General features: G+C 44.3%; 1 protein-coding gene across 2 annotated transcripts in view; it reads right to left on the bottom strand.

Moving 5' to 3' along the window:
* Positions 1-21951: 21951 nt before the first annotated feature.
* CLIC5 (chloride intracellular channel 5) overlaps positions 21952-24323 on the bottom strand; it is a 194135-nt gene continuing 191763 nt past the window's right edge. For both annotated transcript variants that reach the window (XM_077291570.1, XM_077291571.1), the window contains exon 6: positions 21952-22744. In XM_077291570.1, the coding sequence (XP_077147685.1) occupies positions 22577-22744 (168 nt within the window). In that variant the 3' untranslated portion in view covers positions 21952-22576. The remainder of the gene's footprint in view (positions 22745-24323) is intronic.

Here is a 24323-nt window from a genome sequence, read left to right as displayed (position 1 = left end):
GGGGCGCTACACTAGTATTACACAAAGTGAATCCCCAAAACATTTGGATTATCTAGAATCTGAATTTTAGGTAAAATTTGATGAAAAATTGATTTTGTGTGCCCTGACAAACTGCATTCATTATGGATGGATTACTCAGGGGAGCAGCAGGAATAAACCAAGAGCAAAAACTGGACACTTTTGACTTGGTGACAGATCTTCCTTAAATTTCCACATGGCGTGGCATAAATGTGTGAAATATGCAACTTTTGTGAAAACTCCAGTCCCTTGTCCAACACACCTTTGGCAAAGAATGAATGGAGTGGTGGTCTCACATATGCCTGTACGGCAAAAGTGGATACAGCCTACAGAGGAGTAAATGGGACATTCATAACTCCATAAGATGTGATGTAAAGGTTTAATAAATATGGTTTTGGGATCTGAACTTATCATGAAACCGCCTGTTCTACCCGCCATCATGTTCAGGAGAAGAAGAAATAGTGGCAGGGCTGGTGTCAGCACCTGAACCCAGGCAAGTTCTCGGGTCCACTGGGGGACCTACTCGGCCCACATTTATAGTGACATTTGCCCCAGATGTATGGCGGATCTTCAGACTGTCAGCGCCCGAGTATGACTGCTACTATCAGAACTAGGTCCGAGTGCAGCAGTTAGACCCCTCAAATACCGCTGTCACAATTGTAAGCAGCATACAAGAGATTGGAAATTGAAATGCTTATTGGATAGTCCCAACATCCCTGTGATTCCAGGGTGGCAATCAGGAGGAAAAATAAAAACTTGGACTCTGTTGCCCAATGGCCCGTATAAACCTGGAGTCGGCCCTGAATGGAGTCAATGGAGGGGTGGTTGCATGTGTTTGAGACACTGAACATCTCTTCTATGAGCTACGGAAACAGCCATGCACTAATTTCCAATTTATAAATAGCCATTTTAGGGTATGCGCACATGGAGTTACTTGAAGGGTCTATTGGAGCGGGTCCACTCCAAAAGATGCCTGAAAAATTGCTCCAAAAAGCTTGAAAGTCTCTTCCTATTTTTTTCTATTGAAAAACCATTTGCTGGTCATAGGTTCCATATTTTGAGAGTTTTTTTTTCTGGTTTTGAAAAAATGTCTAGTGGGAGAATAGAAAGCTCATATCATTTCTTTAATGGCGCTCCTGATGGAATACGCTTCAAAATAGTCACTGTCCTATAAAAAATCTTCAAAACCAAAATGTTTTAGGAGGTTTTGAAGCAGAATGAGTTGCTCGGAGAGATGGAGAGCTCTGCCCTAAAACTCCTGAAAAAAAACTCTGTGAACATACCTTGAGGGTATGTGCACATTAAGTATTTTTGCTATGTTTTTGGAGGGGCAAATGGCTATGTGCATGTAAGATGCCCAAGCGAGGTACTCGTGGGTGACTCTGGCCCCCTCTCGCTCTGGCATCCTACAGACAAGGGGTGTCTCATTCCTGGTGTGCTGCTGTGTATGTGGTGCTTCCCACTTACTTGTGACCAACAGGCCTATTCTGGGTCCAGGAGTCCTTCTTCTGGAAGCAGGGCAGCAAACAGTCCTGGAGATACATGGTTCATAAAAAAACTAACTTTTACTGAGAGAATGGCAGTCTGTACATTATATACAAGCAGGTTTGAAGGATCAGGCCCAATGGGTTGTCATCTTTCCCACAGGTACCGGATACATATTTAGCCCTGGTTCTCGGGATAGGTGGCATATCCCCCTTTCTGGCTTTCCTAGCTCTTGGGGATCTTCCTCACATCTAGCAGTATTTCTGGATTGTGATACCTTCCGCCCCATGTAGTCTGAGTCCATCTTTCTATCTAACTTCGTAAGCTGAGAGTGCCCCTGGCCCCCAATGTCCATCTCGAGGTTGCCCTTGACCAGTAGACGGAGTCACACGGGAGGTATTTACAGCAATATGCTGTCCCGAATATTGAGCTCACGTTGTGCTTAGCAGCCCACTATTCCTGCTGCATATGCATTCCTGCCTTTCGCATTAAATGACTTGTCACTTCCTGCCTCTAACACTCAGTTTTCCCCTCCCATCTGGGTTGACACCTACAGTTAACCCTGTCTCAACTAACTGCAGCCCCATGGGGTATTCTACCAGTACCACATATAAGTAGATAAACACATTTAACCCTTAAGTGTCTGGAAGCAATCCATAAGCTTCCACCATTGTCACATGAACATATAGTATTTCAAAATCAGTATTTCGGATCTGAGAGGAAACTTTTCAAAAATGCTAAATTCCTCAAAAACTTGGAGGTTCTGCTCAGTTTCTTCTTAAAAAAAAACCTCAAAAACACTCCATATGCAAGTAGCCACTGAGTCTAAACTAAAAGTTTTTAAAGAGTGTTGAGTTTTTGAGGAGGATCTGTAGTTTCCACTTTGTTTCTAATTCAAATCTCTGTGGAAAACTCTGTGTACACAGAACTTACTCCAAAAACTCAGTGAGAACACACCATAGGGTATGTGCAAGCAATACAGTGTTTAAGCAAGTCTGCTCAGGAACCCGCCCAAAAAAAGTGCTTAATCAATGGTAAAAGAAAAAAATTATCATATGCCCTGCAATGTCAAAACGACATTGCTGTGCACATGTTCTGTCTTTTTGAGCTTCTTTTAGGCTTTGAAAGCGTGACGCAGCCAAAAGAAGTATCCATTATTCTGACGGCTTCCTTTGGAAGCTGCTTACTATCTTATCAAAATAATATAAGGAAAAAGAAGGAGAAAAGGAAAATAATCAGCTCACCAGTGTAGGAGGAATGCCATATAGGCTGCAGTGCACAGATAGCTACAGGTCGCTTCCTGGGTTAAATGTGCAAGAGAAAATGTTCCTCCAACAGCCACTATATCAAAAAGAAAAATCTGAAACTTCACATTTATTTAGAAACGTGTTAAAAATTGGGAAAAAAATGAAATCACAGCAGTAGATGCCCAGACGTCATCGGGTCTAAGCTTTTAGAAAATGTGCTCTTAATCATCAGTAAGAGCGCTTGCTCGAAACGTGTAGACCCAACGTCTGGATAACTACTGCTACGATTTTAGTTTTTCACAGTTTTTAACACAATTCTCTAATAAAAGTGATGTTCTCGATTTTTCACTATCTTATATGTACAATTAAAAAAGAAAGACGTAACAAAAAGACACTTCAGAAAAAAAACGTCATTTTCTTGAAGCATCATCCTCTGGCAAAATTTACCTGGTTCACCGGCATTTATAAGAAGCCATGAGTACATTCTCTTCAAGGGCAAATTTCACCTACTGAGAAAAATCAAAACGTAGTGGAGGACATGCCATAATACTCATATTCTCCAGTAAATTCAGTTTTTTCAGTAAAACCTTACAGGCCAACTCCTTTCCCAGGGATTGCAACAAATGTGTCACTTTTACATGTAAGGCCATCCATTTCCAGCTGCCATTTTTTTGGACTTTGCACCTAGACTGAACTGAACTGGCAGGAACGCTTGGGAAATCACGGTCTGTCGAGACATATTTGGTGGGCCGTACGTAAACAGACGTTTTTCTGTGTCCCGCTCACAGATGCCTATTTCTTCACGTCGATTTCTCTCAGGCAGCCTTTACATACGAATAGTGTTGATATAATCCCAGCAGAGAACGCAAACCATATGGGCAGAATTCCCACCAAGAATCTTAATAACCAGCGCTCATTGCTGACAGTTTAATAATGTGACAAAGTTCAGCTCCTACAAAGTCCTGAGCACCTCGGCCTAACACCGGGCTTTCCAACCACGGGCCTAGTGGAACATAAACATTAGACAGACGATTGTTCCCGCGGGTTCACTGCCGGGCGCAGTGATAAGGACACATGCCACCATTAAGATGTTAAATTAAGTGGCACCACCAAGAAAAACCTCTTAGGGAGAACATTCATCTTTATAATCTTTCTTTCTAGCAATTTTTTAAAACGTGGGCTCCCAGATATTTCTGAAATATTAAATCACATCGACAAATATTCAGACACACGCACACGCAGCGGGGAGGGGGATATATCACGTAGACAGAAGGAAATTTGATTCAGCTGGTCAAGACCTGGAACTTCGAGACTGACTGCAAATTCTCCAGGAACCCGGGTGTTCGGCTGGTTTATATTAAATGAAATAAGGGTATATTGTACAAAAAGAAGGGCCAAGGTCTATTCTCTATAGCAGCTGATAATTACACACAAAGCATGGAGTCCATTTCCGAAGACTAGAATGGACATTATCCCTTTGAGGATGCGCACATTGAGTTTTTTGAGCACATCTGCTTCAGAAAAATAGCTGAAAAATAGCTAAAAAGACTTTGTTCAAACAACATCTTTTAGACACGGGCACAGCTGCCGACTTTTCCCAGACCCATTTCAGGAAGCCACCACCGGCCGTTTCCCTGAAGCTGTTTTGCCAGCTATTTTGGTGGTGGTTTTGCCAATGCTCTAGAGGCATCTCAGCCACTGCCATCTTTTACTCCATACTGTGAAGCATAGAGAACAGGTGGCTTTCTAAGAGGACACTGCCCAAAGATCGAGAATTTTGAAAAACGGAGCAAGAAAACAAAGTGTATGTCAAATTCCTTGAGGTGGTTCTTGATCGAAAACAGTCCAAACTAGCCACTGTCTTGTCAAAAGGCTGCTAGATAAAAACGCTTCCAGAAAAATAAATGCTGCAAGGACGCTTGAAAAACTCTCCAAAAATGCTTCAGGAATCCAAAATCTCCCCAGAGAAGGAACTTTTCCTTAGGTAGTTTCCACTAGTAAACTCGTCGTTTTTTACTGCTTAAAAAAAAAACTCCATGTGCACATCACCTAATGCGTCTTTAAGTCACCAGTGTACCTGTCAAGTTTTCCATGGCGAAAGTGCTTCAGGAAAATGCTGGCAGTCTTGATAAGACCTAAATACATAAGTAAAGCATAACCATGCACCACAAAACAAAATGGAAAACACATGACCAAATAGAGCAGTAAAATAAATCAAGGCATTTGGGGAGGTTTTGCCGGGCAATTGTATTTTTGACATCATTCATTTTATATAATGTACTGAAAGATGGGGAAAAATGATGACAAAAATGCAATTCCGTCATTTTCTTGTTGTCGTTGCATTATTATGGCGTTCATGGTGCAGTAAATTTGACCTGACAACTGGATACTCCAGGTCAGTACAATCACTTATACTCAAGGTTTTTATTACTATGGAAATTTTTTTTTTTAAAAATCTGAATTTGGTAAAAAGAAAAATTCGTTCATCTGTATTTTCTGAGATCCATAACTACGTAATTTTTTTTTGGTTTTTTGGTTGATGGTACTGTGATACAGATATATGTGTCATAGAGCAAGAAGGAGGTTAAGGGGTTTTCTGAGACTTTGATATAAATAGAATGTTTTTAGGGTAGGCCATCTATTTAAGATCAGGGGGAATCTGAGTACCAGCACCCCCATCGATCAGCTGATTCAAGGGCTGCAGTACTCAGGAAAGGCGGCAAGAGACAGGTCCCCTTCCTTGACCACCATTAAGTTTCTGACACTCATAAGGCGGCTGCAATAGGAGAACCTGATGTAGTTCCATTCAACCAGACTTGGATCAATATTATTATTATTTATTTATATAGCGCCATTAATTCCATGGTGCTGTACATAGACAATATAGGGTCCAGATAACAGTAGATTTATTGTTCTACATGGGAACAGTATTGTAACATACCACAACGCTCATCCACAGCAAAGCAAAAGTTGCAGAAAAATACAAAACAAAAAAAGGGTTCTTTGTACTCATTTTGATCAAACTGTGTAATCCCACCACCACATCACAGAAACCTCTCAAGTGGGTCCATAATGTATCAGTTGATACACAGATACCTTGCTCATGCTGCTTCATATGTACTAGTCTATTTAGTGTAAAGGATGGCCGGACCATGATACAAAAATAAAAATTGTATTGAGCAACCTAACAGCCAAACTGCACCATGGTGGGGTCACACCAAACCACAGGCACATCATTAACACGGGTGCATCATAACAGCAGAAGAGAAACACATACTTCGGCCATTCGTGGCAGTCTACATAAGGAATCCTGGATAGTTGGGTCAGTTACCAACTGGAATCTTGCCTTTTCATGAGGGAGCAACCAGCACAACTTGACCTTCCAAGTTCCGTGTTCATTTTATTGAACAACGGATTCTCAACCCGTGTGGTTCACACCAAGGTCTCCTTGGCCTCCACTCTGCGTATGTATACTGCCGAGTGGGCTCCCAGGGCCCCATACACCATGGCTGGGTTGGCTGTTACTTTTGGCAGCCCTGAGGTCTTGTCCTCTACTGAGAGCCCACAAACACTTGAGCAGTTTCATTGCTGTGGTTCTTCACTTTAGCACACGGGGGTATGACGTTAGTAGGCGCTGGCATCTCCTGATGAGGCTGCATGGCCGTAGGCATTCTTGCTGCTTCGACCTGATTCAGGAGACCATGATCGTGAACCAGCTCCATGGCACATCCTCCTTTAGAAACTGGAAACGTTCACCGGGCTGGATGCTGGGACCATGGCGGAAGGAACTGACATTGACATATACCTCGTCCAGTGTATTCTCTTCTGCTAGGAAGCCAAAGCCACTTTTATGGTCTAAGTATATCATGACTCCCTGAGTCATGCGCTGATCGAGCTTCTCTTACCCGGGGCTGTCCAGCTGACCACGGATTGACTGCTCTCATTCCTTCTTGGCCAGAACTACCCCTTTGATTCACTTGGCCTGAGTGGCAAGATGTGTGCCCCCAGAGTCAGAGATTACCTCCAGGATTGGGGGAGGAGCCTCTGTAGTTTGAGGGGGCCCCTCAGGTATCTGGGCCCTCAGAGTCTCCAGACGCTACCCTACCCGCAAACCACTCCACTGTCCATGGCTCTGGTTACTGCTCGACCTCCATCCTCTTCCCAGGCCACCCAGCCTCACCTTCTTGTCCGCCATCTCCATCAGCTGGCGCACCCATCCTTGGCCAACTTTTCCCTTGGAAATCTCACTCCGCTCCAATAAATCTCCAATTTTGCCATCATTTCACACTGCTTCTGTGGCGCCCCAGGGTCCTGGTCATCACAGTAACATTGCTTTCCTTATGGGGAGAGTGATGTTATGTTTGGAAGCGATGAAGGATATCTCTTTATCAGGTAATCACAATGCACACAACATGTTCACACTCCAGGCCACAAGGGGGAGCTTTTGATCCTATTCCTATATATTGTGGTTTGGGAGGAAAGTCAGTCAGAAGGTGCCAGGAAGCAGACTGGAGCAGTCTGAGGCAGGAAGAACGTATGAGGAGCAGTGCAGCCACGAGAAAGTGCTGCAGCTCCTGGAGAGAGATAATACCGAAAGCAGAATAGATTGTAGCGAGTGTGTAGGAGAGCGAAGCACAGGAGAGTGACATCAGGGGAGACCAGCTGCGAATGAACTATCTCCTTCTGAAGCGCAGATCACTGGTAGCCGGAACACCGAGGTTGTAAGGGACTCTAAGACTTACAGCAGAGACCGGCAGGACAGCTCAACTGCAAGTAACCTGTCTGCCCTAATACCCAGGCACAGTGACACATAGAGCCCGGGTCATGATAGAGACCCTATAAAAAGGCCCGAGTCCCCTGTCATAGGGGCTTGTGTCCTATCCTATATGGGGGACAGAGAGAAGAACTTTGAGGACCTTATCTGAAACCATAGGCAGTAAGGGACTACAATACCATGGTGCTAGAGGAAGGCTTTCATCTCCACCTGGTAAAGGGGAACTCTGGATTCGCTTCCAAGCCGGCCGGACCCTGCCTGTACCTGTGATCTGGTACCCTGGACTGTGGCTGCCTGAAATCTTCAGTAAACAAGGTAAAGAGACTGCAAACCTGTGTCCTCGTTCTTTACTGCACCATTCACCATCTTCCATCTACACACCGGGAACCCTGGGGATATAATTCACCTGTGGGAAGTTATACCATCTAGCTGCCATAACATCACCCCAGAGGACCCCTTAAAGCAGCGTCGGTCCCCACTGACCGAATACCACAGGTGGCGTCACGAACATAAACTTTATTCAAAACTTCCTTTTACATGGGCGCCCAGGGCAACGGACCGGGTCTCCACCGTGACACCCCTCTGTGAACATCGGACCCAGTACCGGGTACCCCACGGCCCTGGCAGGTGACTCACTTCCTCACCAACTCACAACCCACAAATGGCGCCATCTCTGTCGTCGTTTCAAGCCCGACATAGCTCCGCCTTTTGCTGGAGGGGGGTCTTCTCTGGCTCACCATTTCATTTCTCAATCTTCGCCCCCTGTTCTCTGGAGTCACACTTTACTGGGCAGACCTTTTTCTTCCACTTCGGTCTTTTACAATGACCACTCCTTGCTATGAGCGGGCTCTTCCTGTTCCAACACTTCCTTCTTTCGACGTAACCTCTGAAGGGCTGAATATCACTTCATGCCACTTTGTTCCTTCTATGCCTACAATGGGTGTGACTTTCCTATTATTCTTAGCCATTAATCGCTATTTTAGAGTTCATGTTCAACGCCATCTTAGACCACATGACGGTCATCATCCTCCACGTGACTCAACTCTTCCTCGCATCACGTTGCTTTTCTAGCTGCAATACTCAAATGCAACAAGTGTAACGTGGTATGCGGTGGTAGCCATGGGCGAGGTAATCGTCTCTTGTACCCTGGCACGTTACGTGAGAGTGGGGGTCCTGCCTTGGTGTGTGGACTTTTGCTATGAGGGTGCTACACCCATGCAGGCGGCATGTAACCAGTGTTGCTGGTTTGCCAGGACCAGGTGTTGAACAGTTCAATGAAGGAGACTACCATTCAAAACTAAATTTTTACTAAACAGTGCCTCCATCCAGCGCCTCCCATCTTCATGCGATGTTGTCATCCTCCTTGCTTTGTGTCATGGCTCCTGCGCAGGCATACTGATTTGCCCTGGTGAGGGCAGAGTAAAGTACTGCAGTGCGCAGGTGCTGGGCCTCTCTGAGCTTTCCCGGCGCTTGCGCACTGCAGTATTTCGATCTGCTCTCAACAGGGCAGAGAATTACGCCTGTGCATGAGCTGCGACAGAAGCAAGGAAGAGGGCGTCATCGCATGAAAATGGGAGGCGCCGGACCCGGACCTGCGATGCCCATCGGACCCGGACTGCATCGGACCGCCCCTGGGTGAGCATAATCTAACTTGCTTTTCTTATCTTTCAGGTTACATCGGGGGCTTATCTACAGTATTACAGAATGCTGTAGATAAGCCCCTAATGGCGGTGGCCGCAGCTTATATGCGAAAATATGAGGTGACAGATTCCCTTTAAATTTGCAAAAATTACATTTCTGGTTTTTTTCACTCATGATGGGGTGCAGAGTGTACATTAATGTGAAAAAAAATGAACTTTTTTGAATTTACCAAATGGCTGCAATGAAACAGAGTGACAAATTTAAAGGGGTCTGAATACTTTCCGTACCCACTGTATATTCGTCCTTCGGTTCTGCTTCTTTCTCTTAAGGGTGCCAATAATGGCCGATGCGACTGTCGCTGTGGAACTCCCTCCCGGGATACTTTTACTTGTCTCCCATACTTTAGGCCCATTACTTTGAAGACTTATAAACTCTGGGCCTTGTGGCTAGCCATCCTTTCCCAGGACCCATCTTCGGTAGATCACTCTGCATCTTAGTTACTTCTGATCTGGATCTCGCTATCTCTTTCCTTTTGGTTTCCTCTCTCTTAGCGACACCCAAGATGTGGCACTGCTCAAATTGGACCTTAGGTCCATTTGCTATTCACTCCAGGTCTTATCTGACTATCTAACAGGAAATTGTCACTTTCCTTTTACCTTAGTCCTTCCCACTCTGAGCTAGTCCCAAACATTAACTCTAACTGCCCCTTTTGTCAAACTACACACCTTATCAACACTACTATCACCTTTAACGCAAATCACATTTCACATTATACATCACAGTTCACATTACGTCACATAACACATTTCAACAATAAACTTCTTTCTTTAAGGGGGAACGTGGGAAACATGACCATCACCTTAAAGGGAATTTGTCACCCCCTGGAACAATTTCCAGCTATTACTATGGGCATACAGCTAATAGACATGTTAATCTAGTCTTACCTGTATGCCTCATAATTGCTGTCTAGATGTGGAGAAATAGACTTTTATTTCATTATGTTAATGATTTCTTCCAGGCATCAGGGCGTGAGTGCCAGGAAGAAATCCCTGCCTCTGCTCTTCATTATAATACCACCTCCCTCCCATGCAAGTCACACTGACCTGTTACGTGCAGATGTGGCGCTCGAGAAAGGAGGTCTCTGGAGCCAAGATCTCAAGCTGCGGATGCTCCCCCTCCAGCGGCCATTTTCCCGACGCTCACGGCAGATAAATCAATGGGGAATACAGGGTCTCTGCTCACTGCCAACATTTGTCTGTGAGCTCAGGGCCCGCAGTATTGCACCGCCGGGACACCCCTCCTCCATGCCTGGGCCCGCAGCATCGCCCCACTCCTGCCATCACCAGCCATCTGCAACAGAAACCCTGCCTCCTGTCACCCTGCTACACAGCGGCCGCCCCCTCTCGGTAAGCTATATTCAGATTATAAGACGCATCCCAAGTTTCTTCTCTAAAAATCTGAAAAATACAGTGTGTATATATATATATATATATATATATATATATATATATATATATACTCACCGGCCACTTTATTAGGTACACCATGCTAGTAACGGGTTGGACCCCCTTTTGCCTTCAGAACTGCCTCAATTCTTCGTGGCATAGATTCAACAAGGTGCTGGAAGCATTCCTCAGAGATTTTGGTCCATATTGACATGATGGCATCACACAGTTGCCGCAGATTTGTCGGCTGCACATCCCAAAGATGCTCCATACAAGGCAGGATGGATCCATGCTTTCATGTTGTTTACGCCAAATTCTGACCCTACCATCCGAATGTCGCAGCAGAAATCGAGACTCATCAGACCAAGCAACGTTTTTCCAATCTTCTACTGTCCAATTTCGATGAGCTTGTACAAATTGTAGCCTCAGTTTCCTGTTCTTAGCTGAAAGGAGTGGTACCCGGTGTGGTCTTCTGCTGCAGTAGCCCATCTGCCTCAAAGTTCGACACACGTGCGTTCAGAGATGCTCTTAGGCCTACCTCGGTTGTAACGGGTGGCGATTTGAGTCACTGTTGCCTTTCTATCAGCTCGAACCAGTCTGCCCATTCTCCTCTGACCTCTGGCATCAACAAGGCATTTCCGCCCACAGAACTGCCGCTCACTGGATTTTTTTTCTTTTTCGGACCATTCTCTGTAAACCCTAGAGATGGTTGTGCGTGAAAATCCCAGTAGATCAGCAGTTTCTGAAATACTCAGACCAGCCCTTCTGGCACCAACAACCATGCCACGTTCAAAGGCACTCAAATCACCTTTCTTCCCCATACTGATGCTCGGTTTGAACTGCAGGAGATTGTCTTGACCATGTCTACATGCCTAAATGCACTGAGTTGCCGCCATGTGATTGGCTGATTAGAAATTAAGTGTTAACAAGAAGTTGGACAGGTGTACCTAATAAAGTGGCCGGTGAGTGTATATATATATATATATATATATATATATATATATATATATATATATATGATTTTGTTATTTTCTGGGGTGTGGTGACCTGTATGGCAAATTTTGCAGATAGCAGTCTGGAAGATGTTGATGTGAAGGACGGACCAGATGGAGAATAAACAAAACAATTCTAATCAGATGAGACGTCTGTGTTAAGTCACTGAATGTAAATGTTTATTCTTAAAAATAAATAAATAAAAGAAAGGATTTACTACCTGACCAGATAAATATAACATCATCTATAAATCTGTGCCAGAGAATCAGGTTTCACAGATCATGCCACAGATCATAGATGAAAAGCTCCTCTCACCTACCAACATACAGCTTTACATAACTCGGTGCGAACCTGGTTCCCATGGCTGTGCCCCATTTCTAGGTGTAATAGTGCACCCCATATTTAAAATAGTTATGTGTTAAAATGAATTGCATGCAGTTGCAGCGCCCCCACTGCCACAGGGCCGAGGGGTACCCGGTACCGGGCCTCTGAGTCTCTATTCTGGGGTTGTCACGGTGGCTAGACCCGGTCCGTGACCCTGCTGAGGGGCGCCCAATGAAAGGTGTGGGAAGTGATGATGTTATGGTGAGGTGCAGGTCGCAGTAAATAACGAGGGCACCAGGTTGCAGTCTCTTTACCTCTTTACTGAAGGCTTCAGGATCCTCAGTCCAGAATACGGTTAACCGGGCTGTGCAAGTCCAGCCGGTCCGATGGCACCTCCAGAGTTCCCTTTGCAGGTGGAAATCTGTGCCTACCTTCTAGCGCTTGTGTGTTGTGGTCCTCCCCTGCTGTGCTTACGGCATAGTCCCCACAACTGTTGTGTCTGTTTCTGAAGTTCCCTCACAACTCGATTATGATGTTCTTCTTCGTCCCCCAGATGATATGGCTAGGACGCATCTGTATGACGGGTAGGCTCGGAGGTCTTCCGGGACCCTAGTGTCGCCCCTCTCCAACTGTTGCCCCCTATGTCTGCTTAGGTGATTTGAGTGAGACAGCCCGCCTATAGCTGACTGTCCTGCCGTAGGTTTGAAGTAAGGCCTGGAGCTCAATACTTCCTCGGCGTTCCGGCCACCGGCTACGCGCCTCAGTAGGATGTTGCCTCGTCTTACAGCACGACTCCTACTGGTGTTTCTCCTTGTTGCGTTGATCTCGTTTCTCACTCAGCACAATAAACCTCGCTTCTTATCCTTTCTTAGGGCACCGCCGCGATCAGGTGCAGGCGCGGTCCCGTAACGTTCTCTCTGTTCGCTAGGCCTCTGTCAGGATCCCACCCCTGACAGGGACCCCCCTGAATCTTCCCCTACAACACCCTCTGCCACAGGATGTTGCCTGGTTCCAACCCAGTCAGCTTCTCACTAACTTCCTATCAATCCCCCAGTTTTACCAGACTGTGAGGAGTGGCCTAATACAGAGCACCCTTAGCTCCCCCTGGAGGCCCGGCTGTGAAGTGTATTGGTGTCTGTGATACCTGGTCAGGTGAACTCCTTCAGTGCCATCAGACGTACCATAGCCCCCCTTAGCGGCGGAGCATCAGTACTGCAACGACCAGGACTCTGGGGCGCTGCACTCCCCTCGGTCAAATCCAGTACTCCTGGACTGGGAAGAAAACAACAATACAGGTTAGCAAAAAGACATACAATTTTGAAATGCAATAACAATAAGCAAGTTTGAACAGAGCTTCCCTTTATGGGAGGTGAGGACACTTGAACGTTACAAACATGGTTAAATATTTTAAATAACATACTATAAATAACTTTTCTTACCCAACCGGGTATTCTAATAAGTGCAAATTTTTGAACAATAATTTAACGTTGCCTTTAAGGACGTACACGCTGAATCCACTAAAGACCTTCTTATAAAACACTATAAGGCTAATCAACTTTTCTTCATTTTCCATCTTTACATCTGCAGGACCGCCTGTTTATCTGCCCAGGCCTACTGCCTCTCGTTCTGTTGCAGGACCGCCCCTTTCCACCCAGGCCTTCTGCCTTTCTGCTACTATACACAGTATAGACCGTACCATCCATCTCTCAGTTCAGGATCACCGAGCCATCTCTGTATGGCTCCTAGGAGGACTCACCGACTAACGCCGTACGGGTTCACTTCCTGTCCTCATTCTCTAACACATTATTAAACATTTCTTACAATTAACTAGCTACATATAACTGCTACATGTCAGCATTATTACTTCTTCTGTTAAAGTATCATCATTCTCTAAGTGGTATCGATGGACGTCCCCTTTAAGAAGGGACCAAGTCTCTATGAGGTAGTGCAACTTCTCAAGCTGCAAGTCCGTATGCAGTAAGGACTCCGGTGCTGTTTCCAGGAACAGTTTCTTCGCAAAGAGTCCTTTTCTTTGTAAAACCAGTAAAGGGCACCTTTAAGAAGGTGCAAACTATTTACAATACGTTTGTAATCATGCAGTGTTCATGATTCGGCAGTCTTTTCCAAATAGGGGGTTAAAAGGAGCAGAAAGGGAAAACAAAAACAAAAATAAAAGCAATAGGGATCCCGGGTAAACAAAGGGATCCCTTTAAGAATAACCCTAGTCGGGTTTAAAGCAGCAAAAAGCAGGGAAACAAACAGTTAACTATTTACATATCCATGGCATCGAGGTTTATTCTCGCTCTGGCGGCCGTAGCTCCGCATAAACCTCGCTTGGCAAGGTGATCGGTGAGATCGGGGCCTTTAAGAAGTGCTCCATACCCGTGGCCCGATCCCAGGGTGTAAAGCGCCGGAGTCTATAGGTCCCAGGGAGAGGGGGTAACGCGACGGGGCCTATCAGCAGGTCCTCCGCTGGCGAGGCAGGGTCGTTCTTCATACCTGCTTCAGATGCGGTCCCTCCGGTGCCGATCTGCTCCGTCTCCACTGGGATCTGGAACGCTGGTTGCAGGGCCTTGCGCTGCGGCGTTGTCATCTCCGTTTGCAGCATCTCGCTTTCCGGCAGAGCCTTGCTTTCTGGCTTCGGAGCGCTGGAACTTCTTTCTTGCTCCGGACCAGACGAGGCTGCCGACAGACATCTGGTGAGGCTCCCGATGAAGGTCTTCTTCCACCCGGCCTCAGTGCTCAGCTGCGTCCGCAGGAGTTGGTCGCTGAGCTCATCCACTCCGGACGACAGGAAGTCAGTATCAGCGGTGGAGGCCTGGTCACGGTGTCCCTCCGGGTAGCTGAGGGAGTCCTCTGCTCCAACCCCAAGCTCCGGTTCCGGGCAGCTCGCCATGGCGTCCTCCACGTGGTTCGCTTCTTCTTCCTCGTCCTTTTCCCGCTCTCTCCTTCGTGGGCGGTTTCGCTTTCTTTGACTCCGCCCTCCATTAAGGATCAGGAGGCGGATCTCGGCTGCTGACGGACACGTCCTCAAGGGAGAGAAATACTTAGACTGGGCGGCCATTGTCTTTCGCGCTCTTCAGCTTGTTTACGCCCACTTCACGCCCCTCTTCTTCTCCTGCACTCCTCAGGGCGCTGTAATGGCGGATTTTGGCGGCAAATGGCGGTACACAGTCTTTGCAATAAGTCACAGTCCAAGTATAATAAATCACAGTTCCAAGGCACACATGACCTGATTCTTCAGGCTTAAGTAGATCCTGTTCGTGATACCAAGTTGCAGCGCCCCCACTGCCGCAGGGCCGAGGGGTACCCGGTACTGGGCCTCTGAGTCTCTGTTCTGGGGTTGTCACGGTGGCTAGACCCGGTCCGTGACCCTGCTGAGGGGCGCCCAATGAAAGGTGTGGGAAGTGATGATGTTATGGTGAGGTGCAGGTCGCAGTAAATAATGAGGACACCAGGTTGCAGTCTCTTTACCGCTTTACTGAAGGCTTCAGGATCCTCAGTCCGGAATACGGTTAACCGGGCTGTGCAAGTCCAGCCGGTCCGATGGCACCTCCAGAGTTCCCTTTGCAGGTGGAAATCTGTGCCTACCTTCTAGCGCTTGTGTGTTGTGGTCCTCCCCTGCTGTGCTTATGGAATAGTCCCCACAACTGTTGTGTCTGTTTCTGAAGTTCCCTCACAACTCGATTATGATGTTCTTCTTTGTCCCCCAGATGATATGGCTAGGACGCACCCGTATGACGGGTAGGCTCGGAGGTCTTCCGGGACCCTAGTGTCGCCCCTCTCCAACTGTTGCCCCCTATGTCTGCTTAGGTGATTTGAGTGAGACAGCCCGCCTATAACTGACTGTCCTGCCGTAGGTTTGAAGTAAGGCCTGGAGCTCAATACTTCCTCGGCGTTCCGGCCACCGGCTACGCGCCTCAGTAGGATGTTGCCTCGTCTTACAGCACGACTCCTACTGGTGTTTCTCCTTGTTGCGTTGATCTCGTTTCTCACTCAGCACAATAAACCTCGCTTCTTGTCCTTTCTTAGGGTACCGCCGCGATCAGGTGCAGGCGCGGTCCCGTAACGTTCTCTCTGTTCGCTAGGCCTCTGTCAGGATCCCACCCCTGACAGGGACCCCCCTGAATCTTCCCCTGCAACACCCTCTGCCACAGGATGTTGCCTGGTTCCAACCCAGTCAGCTTCTCACTAACTTCCTATCTAACCCCCAGTTTTACCAGATTGTGAAGAGTGGCCTAATACATAGCACCCTTAGCTCCCCCTGGAGGCCAGACTGTGAAGTGTATTGGTGTCTGTGATACCTGGTCAGGTGAACTCCTTCAGTGCCATCAGACGTACCATAGCCCCCCTTAGCGGCGGAGCATCAGTACTGCAACGACCAGGACTCTGGGGCACTGCACAATCACTAATATGATCAATTTGGTCTTTAGAATATCATTCAGTCTTGGACACAAAATATTCATATGCTTAGTCTTGGTCTTGGACAGAAAATATTTAGATGCTTAGTCTTAGACAGAAAATAGAAAGTGAACAAGGCCACTGTGGTTAAAGGGACTCTGTCACCTGAATTTGGAGGGAACAATTTTCAGCCATAGGGGCGGGGTTTTCGGGTGTTTGATTCACCCTTCCCTTACCCACTGGCTGCATGCTGGCTGCAATATTGGATTGAAGCTCATTCTCTGTCCTCCATAGTACACGCCTGCGTAAGGCAAGATTGTTTAGTGCAGGCATGTACTATGGAGGACAGAGAATGAACTTCAATCCAATATTGCAGCCAGCATGCAGCCAGCGGGTAAGGAAAGGGTTAATCAAACACCCGAAAACCCCGCCCCTATGGCTGAAAATTGTTCCCTCTAAATTCAGGTGACAGAGTCCCTTTAAACCGTAATTTGCATTTTTACATATGGTCCTCTTTTTGCTATGCATAGTGCCATCCCTTATTAAATAAAATGCTTTCTTATTCTGTATAGCACCATCCTTTACTACACAGTGTCTTCTCTTAGTAATATTGCTGTCCCTTATTGCATTGTATCCTTACTTCTTATGTATAGCACAATCCCTTATACATAGTTTTCTCACTTCTTATGTATAACGCCATCCCTTATTACAGTTTCTTCACTTCTTATGCATAACATCATGCGTTATTACATAACTTCCTCACTTATTCTGTATAGCACCATGCCTTGTTACATAATTTCCTCACTTATTATGTATAACATCATGCCTTATTACATAATTTCCTCACTTATTAGGTATAGTACCATCCCTTCTTACATAATTTCCTCACTTTTTATGTATAGTGCCATCCCTTATTACATCATTTACTCACATATTATGCATAGTGCCATCCCTTATTACTTAGTACTCGCTCTTATTATGTATAGTACTCTCCATTATTACATAGGTGCCTGCGGCACGTGATTGCTACAGGAAATCTGTAGCCGCAGTGGTAGCACTTGGTCACCACAGTGGCTTCTGATTGCCTGCAAATCCTGTGACGATCTTCCTCTTAAGCTCTGGAACTACAAGCACAAGCATTTCCTGAAATATGTATATCTTCATGACTTGCTGGAAGTTCTAGTTTCCCTCACCGCAAACTGTAGTGCAGTGATGGTTCAGTTGCGGGAGCTATGCCTGCAGCATCACTTGCTGTTTCTTGCTATTTTAGGCTGGGGTGAGATGAGCATATGAAATATAGACAGATTTTAATCCAGAAAACGCAGCCGATTTTCATCATTTTAGTCCGTATATATTGTAGTATTTTATGTATGATTTGTGCACTACATGACAATATAACATGTTAGAGCTTGGCTAACCCTGATATATGATATCAAGATCTCTAACTTTAAATTTAGTAAATTTACAGCATACTTAACATTTTGACAGCACAAAAATACATGTTTTCATTTCTTATTTGACCAATAATAATATTAATAATAAAATATATATATATATATATATTTTAATTATTAGAGAATTTTTTTTTAATTATATATATATATATATATATATATATATATATATATATATATATATATATATATATAATCTCATTAATCTGCTGCCCTCTTGTGGCTGTACCTTACAATTCAATATACTGTATATTCATGTTATTTTCACTTTTTTTTACAGGTTTGGTGTTTGTATATTAGTTAGTTGAGACATGGTTAATAAGTCGTTAAGCAGCCAACACCTCTTCCATGGACACAATTAGACGCTGATCTATCTGGAAGACTGCATGGTGGAGAGAAACAGACATGGAGGTTCTTTGTGTGTCTATGTCCTACCTTGATATTGGCACACACAATGAATACCACCTGGAGGGGGGCTTATGATGAATAAGCTCATTCTCTCCCTCTCCCTGGCTACAGAATGTAAACCCAGGGCAAGAACAGGACTTGAGCCTGAGCCAAACGAATGGGCCAAGAGGCTACATATGGAACTAGCAAATCACAGAGCCGTGAAGGATGTTAGTGATTTAAAGTTATGTATAGCAAAGTCCAAATGTTGAAAAGAATTCATAAATGGAAAGGTAAGTAAAAGGGGGGAAAAGAGAGAGTGACAGAGAAAGCTTCCCTCATTTTTTTTTTACTCCCCTCCCGAATTTCAGAGAATGCCAAGCCAAGTTTCTGTCTCCTCTACTTTTTTGAGCACGGCTCAGATCTCAGCAGAAAACCTTTTTACGTGAGAAAGAGAATTATTGTGTCAGCCTTACTTTATCTAATTTATTTCAAATCCATTTCTCCGCAGGCTCTCATCCTCAAAAATATAAAAGAATAAAACAAATAATAAAGAGGAAAAAATTAAATATAAATAAGTAAAATAAAATTTAAAAAAATAGATACCGTCATGGCCAAAAGTGTTGGTACCCTTTAAATTGTTCCAGAAAATGAATTATTTTTTCCCAGAATATCTTTGAAATTACACATGTTTTGTTATACGCATGTTTATTTCCATGTTTGTGTGTATCGGAACAACTAAAAAAAACTAGGAAAAAAAGGCAAATTAGACATAATTTCACAAAAAATTCTCAAAATGGGCCAGACAAAATTGCTGGCGCCTTTCCAGAATTGTGGGCAAACAACTTTGTTTCAAGAATGTGGTGCTCATTTACACTTACCGCTTCCCAAGTAACATGTGTGGGCAATATGAAAATCACACCTGAAATCAGAGACAAAGGCGATAAGTTGACTCAATCTTTGATTTGTGTGACTGTGTGTGCAACACTAAGCATGAAAAACAGAAAGTGTTGAAGAGAACCTTCTGAGGACTTGAGAACCAAAATTGTTGAAAAATATCAACAATCCCAAGGTTACAAGTCCATCTCCAGAGATCTTGATGTTCCTTTGTCCACGGTGCACAACATAATCCACAAGTTTGGACGTGGATGGAAGAGAAAAATTGATAAAGGTTTATAATGCAGGATATTCCAGATGGTGGATAAGCAGCCCCAAATAAGTTCCAAAGAAATTCAAGCTGTCCTACAGGCTCAAGATGCATCAGTGTCAGCACAATCTATCTGTTGACATTGGAAAAAATGAAATATTTAGCACCAGCGTCCCTGCAAGATTGCTCGCTCCCCCGGCAGGAACACCAACTCCTCCTGCTGCTGTGCGTGGTCTGCGCACGGCTCACAGATCCCCGGGGACTGTATATAGGGTGTGCACACACTCCCTCCTTCTTAAAGGGACAGCATACACCATCCTAAAGTGTCCCCAGCCAATGGCTGCAAGACACATTATTTAAGGCACCTCTACCTGAAGGAAGGTGCCTGAGCAATGTGTTTAGTCAGTCTGCACGCTTGCTAGTTCTCAGGTTTCCTGTCTGTGTGTACCCACCAGTACCCGCTAGTTCTCGCTACTACCTGCCTGTACCCGCTTGCTCTGCTCATTCCTGCTTCTCCTTGCTTGTGCCTTCCAGCGTACCTGCCAGCACAAGCCGCGCCAGTCTGCATACTAGCCATTCCTGCTTGCACCTGCTGTGCCAGTCTGTATACCAGCTGTAACTGCCTCCACCTGCCATGCCAGTCTGAATACCAGCCGTACCTGCCTGCACCTGGCGTGCCAGTCCGCATACCAGCCGTACCTGCCTGCACCTGTCTTGTCTTCCAGTATCCCTGCCTGTATTTGCCAAATCCATCCATTCTTGGCCGTTCCATCTTCCTGCCCCTTTGGAGTTAGCTGCCGTGTGTCTGAGGTCTGCCCTGGAGTAGCACCTGGCATCCATCGGAAGCCAAGTCTAACCCCACCATCAGAGGTTCTAACAAAGAGATGTCCACATAGTCACACCCCTCCAGGCTCTACTCGGGCCACGACGCAGTGATTCCACTACCACTGACATTACAACCGCTATGGTAGGAGACCCAGGAGGACCTCACTGCTGACACAGAGACATAAAAAAACTAGACTGCAGTTTGCAAAAATGTATGTTAGTAAGCCAAAATCCTTCTGGGAAAGCATCTTGTGGACAGATGAGACCTAGATAGAGCTTTTTGGTCAAGCACATCATTCAACTGTTTACCGAAAACAGAATGAGGCCTACAAACAAAAGAACACAGTACCTACAGTCAAATATGGTGGAAGTTCAAATATGTTTTAGGGTTGCTCTGATGCCTACGCCACTGGGTGCCTAGACTGTGTGCAAGATATCATGAAATCTGAAGATTGCCAAAGGATTTTGGGTTGTAATGTAGTGCCCAGTGTTAGAAAGCTGGGGTTGCATCCTAGGTCATGGGTCTTCCAGCAGGACAATGACCCCAAACATACAATGACGCACCAAGAAATGCATGGAAACAAAGCACTGGAGAGTTCTGAAGTGGCCAACAATGAGATTGGAGCTAAATCTCATTGAACACCTATGGAGAGATTTTGAAATTCCTCTTGGGAGAAGAGAGACCTGGAGCAGTTTGCAAAAGAAAGTGGTCCAGAATTTCAGTTAAGAAGTGTAAGAAGCTTGTTAATGGTTATAGGAAGAAATTGATTGCAGTTATTTATTTCAAAGGGTGTGCAACCAAATGTTAAGTTGAGGGTGCCAACAATTTTGTCTGGCCCATTTTTGGGGTTTGTGTGAAATTATGTTTGCTTTTTTCCCATCAGTTGGCAGGGAGCCATCTTGCAGATGTACTAATTATGCTAAATGCCTCTCAGCAATAAGCTGAGAGCATTTAGTATAATGCACGCTGCCCCTTTAAGAACGGGGAAGAACGGGCACGCGCGTACTAGGCGAGCCACCGGGCTGTGGCGCGCACACTGAAGGCAGGAAATACGGAGAAGCAGGAGGATGCTGGGGACCATGCCGTAGGGCAGGAATGGTAAGCCGGCATCCTGCATGGAGGGGAGAGAGGACACCGGCCGTGTTACAATATAAATATACACATATATTATACACAGTGGCATGTAAAAGTTTGGGTAATCTGCATGGTTAGTACCTATAAATTACGGTAAGTCATAAATATGTACAAAACACCTCCAAGGTACTAGTGAAAGAGCACTACCAGAGAATCACCAAAACATTCAGTGTCTGGTTGCAGCAATTTTCTCTGCACCTCTTAATCCTGAAGAAGGATTGTACCGAAACGCGCGTCGGGGTGGGTTGGAGTCAGCGTGGTTTCCTGCGTATACTGGTATGTTTACACTGTGGTTCCGTATGGCATGTTCCCGACTTGGATTAGTTGTTTTATTACTGTCAGTATGGATCCTTGTACGCACTTAGCTTGATGCGCTCTACCTGGCATTACGTACTCAGGTTATACGCAGAGTTTACCACCCTGCTCCTTGCTTCCATGCTGTATGCTGCCACGTACCCCCTATTTTTATGTCCCTATTCTTTGTTGTTTTTTGTATTTATAATAAACTTTCTATGACTTGCATATATCATGGACTATGGGACTAATTTTATTTAGTGGTTTCACCTCTTATAGATACACCACTGCTGGGTCAGGTTGCAAAGAAGTTTCCAATATTTAGGTTCGATCCTCTCTCCGATCATAAAAAATAAAATTAAAAAATACAACAAATATTTTGAAATTAAATTTATTAGTATCAATATACTGCAATTTAACCAAGAAGGCACAAACCTTTAAAAAATATATATATAACATATGCCTACAAACGGATTCTGCAAGCCTTATCTATGCCAGAAGGTCTTTAGTTTCTCACAAAGTCTTGAAAAAAAATTCCAAAAAGAAGCAATAAAATGAAATATAGACCACTCTGATGGAATCGCAGAATATGCTAGAATTCCTACTCTAGCTATAGATGTAGAGAGTAGCACTAAATCAAATATTTATATAAATTATACAATTATCTATGATATAATACAATTTATAAATCACCTGGAAAGGAGTGTGTTTACATTACAAAAATACTTTATATAGGATAGCAGATATTGCCTTCGATCTAGGATGGAAATTAATGGTTTGGGAATCATTGTCTTTCAATTTTATACGATTGATGCAAATTGCACAAGAATTTTCCTTGAAAACTCTAATTGGATGACGGTCATGCTTGTAGATAGGTGTCATGGCGGTGTACCGGGAAGCTGAGATAATGATGGGATGGTCACACAGGAAGAGGTCCATCCGAAGGCAATTCGGAGAGTAGTCTTTGTGGAAGAGAATACTATACTTGGTGGCATTTTCTTGGTTGTTAGGACTTGGAGAGCCTCTTTGCTACATCGGCATAGGCCAGTTCTGTCTCTTTGTCAGCCGCGCATGTATTGGTAAATTCGTCTCTGGCATAGGCGTTCTTCAGGTATCTCCACACTCCCGTCATCTCTGCTGGGATTTCATAGTTGCGATACTTCTTGGCCACAATCTGGAAAAATACAGTATGAGCATGATACAAATATAATCTACTAACAATCCTCATAACACTACCACATCCCCTTAAGGATACAGCCATTTTTTATTTTTGTATTTTTGTTTTTTTTTTCCTTTCATTATTGTCATATAGGGGATTGTTTGTTTTGTTTTGCAGGACGGGTTATAGTTTTTCATGATACCATTCATTTTACAAAATACAAAAATCCCATTGCGATGAAATGGTTAAAAAAAGAATTCCACTGTGGTCTTTTGAGTTACGTTTTTAAAGTATTCATTTTTCAGCAAATAAGACTGACCAACATGATTTTCCAGGTCAGTATGATTACTTTCATTGTTTTATTTTATATTTTAGTGGTTAAAAAAAATGTCATCGCTCCGTAAATAAAGAAAAAAAAATGTTTTGTGTCGCATTTTCTGAAACCTTAACTTTCTGTTAACGTAGCTATTGGCGTTTTTATTTATGCCAATTTGCGGTATATAGAACATTTTGATCTAATTTTATTGCATTTTTTGGGAAATTTTGAAATTGAAAAAACAGCAATTCTAGCATTTCGAATTCTTTTCTCTTTACAATGTTTAGCGTATAGGACAAACAATTTTATATTATAGATCGAACTTTTCCAAACACGACATGATGAAATATGTGGCTTTAATTTTTTTTTTTGTTTTTTTTTATTTTCAGAGAGGGAAAAATGGGGTGATTCTAACTTGCTTTTTTTATTTTTTAATATTTTTAAAAATATTTTGTATTACTTTTCACTTATTTTTTTAGCCCTTCTAGAGGAATTGAACCCGAGATTGTTTGATTGCTGGGCTTTATAGGTGTGCCAAGATAACGATCGTTTAAAGAGAATGATGGGAGCCCAAATGGATATTTTACCACTAAGCAACCATTAAACTGTGATAAAGTAGCAACAGGAGCTAGCTCCAGTCACTGCAGTTATAGGCTGGTGACAACTTGGCACCTGTTGTGCATGGACTGGGCTCTTGAGCCCCCACTATATATATATGGACCCAACTTGTGATGAAATTCTCTTTTTGGTCTATAAAGCTCTCCACTATGCTAATCCATCATTGTCTCCGGGACTTCTCTCATACTTCACCTGCTGAAGCGAACCGTCTTAGACCAGTAAACTCAGTCCTAATGTTGCTAGATTTAGACCTCATTCCTGTAAGGAGCCCTAGGTCACATAACTTATGCTGATGATGTAGATAGCCTATCCTCTTCTACCATGAGTTTAATTTTCGACCTGACGGATTTGGTTGGACAAGAAACAATTCCAAGATATAAAGAGGTGTTCCAGTTTGGATTCCGCCCAAAACTAGACTAGTTAGACTTTCTGTCACTCACGGCAAAGGTTCAGTTTCCTAGCCCTTTTTTGAGTGTGTGAAAATTCCCTTTCTTCTCCTACTTTAGTTTAACCCCATCCTCTACTACCCAGTGTTTACCTCTATGCTTATGTGTGTATATTTGTATGATTTGTATTTTCCTTTATCCCTGTTTGTATTACCTTGTTAGTTTGGTTGGTGTAATACAGTGCACTACTACTCCCCTCTTCCCTGCAATGATA

Source organism: Ranitomeya variabilis, chromosome 2 (assembly GCF_051348905.1).
Source record: "Ranitomeya variabilis isolate aRanVar5 chromosome 2, aRanVar5.hap1, whole genome shotgun sequence".
NCBI classification, from domain to species: domain Eukaryota; kingdom Metazoa; phylum Chordata; class Amphibia; order Anura; family Dendrobatidae; genus Ranitomeya; species Ranitomeya variabilis.
The sequence above is the reverse complement of the archived record's forward strand: the minus strand, read 5'-3'. Positions and strand labels throughout refer to the sequence as shown.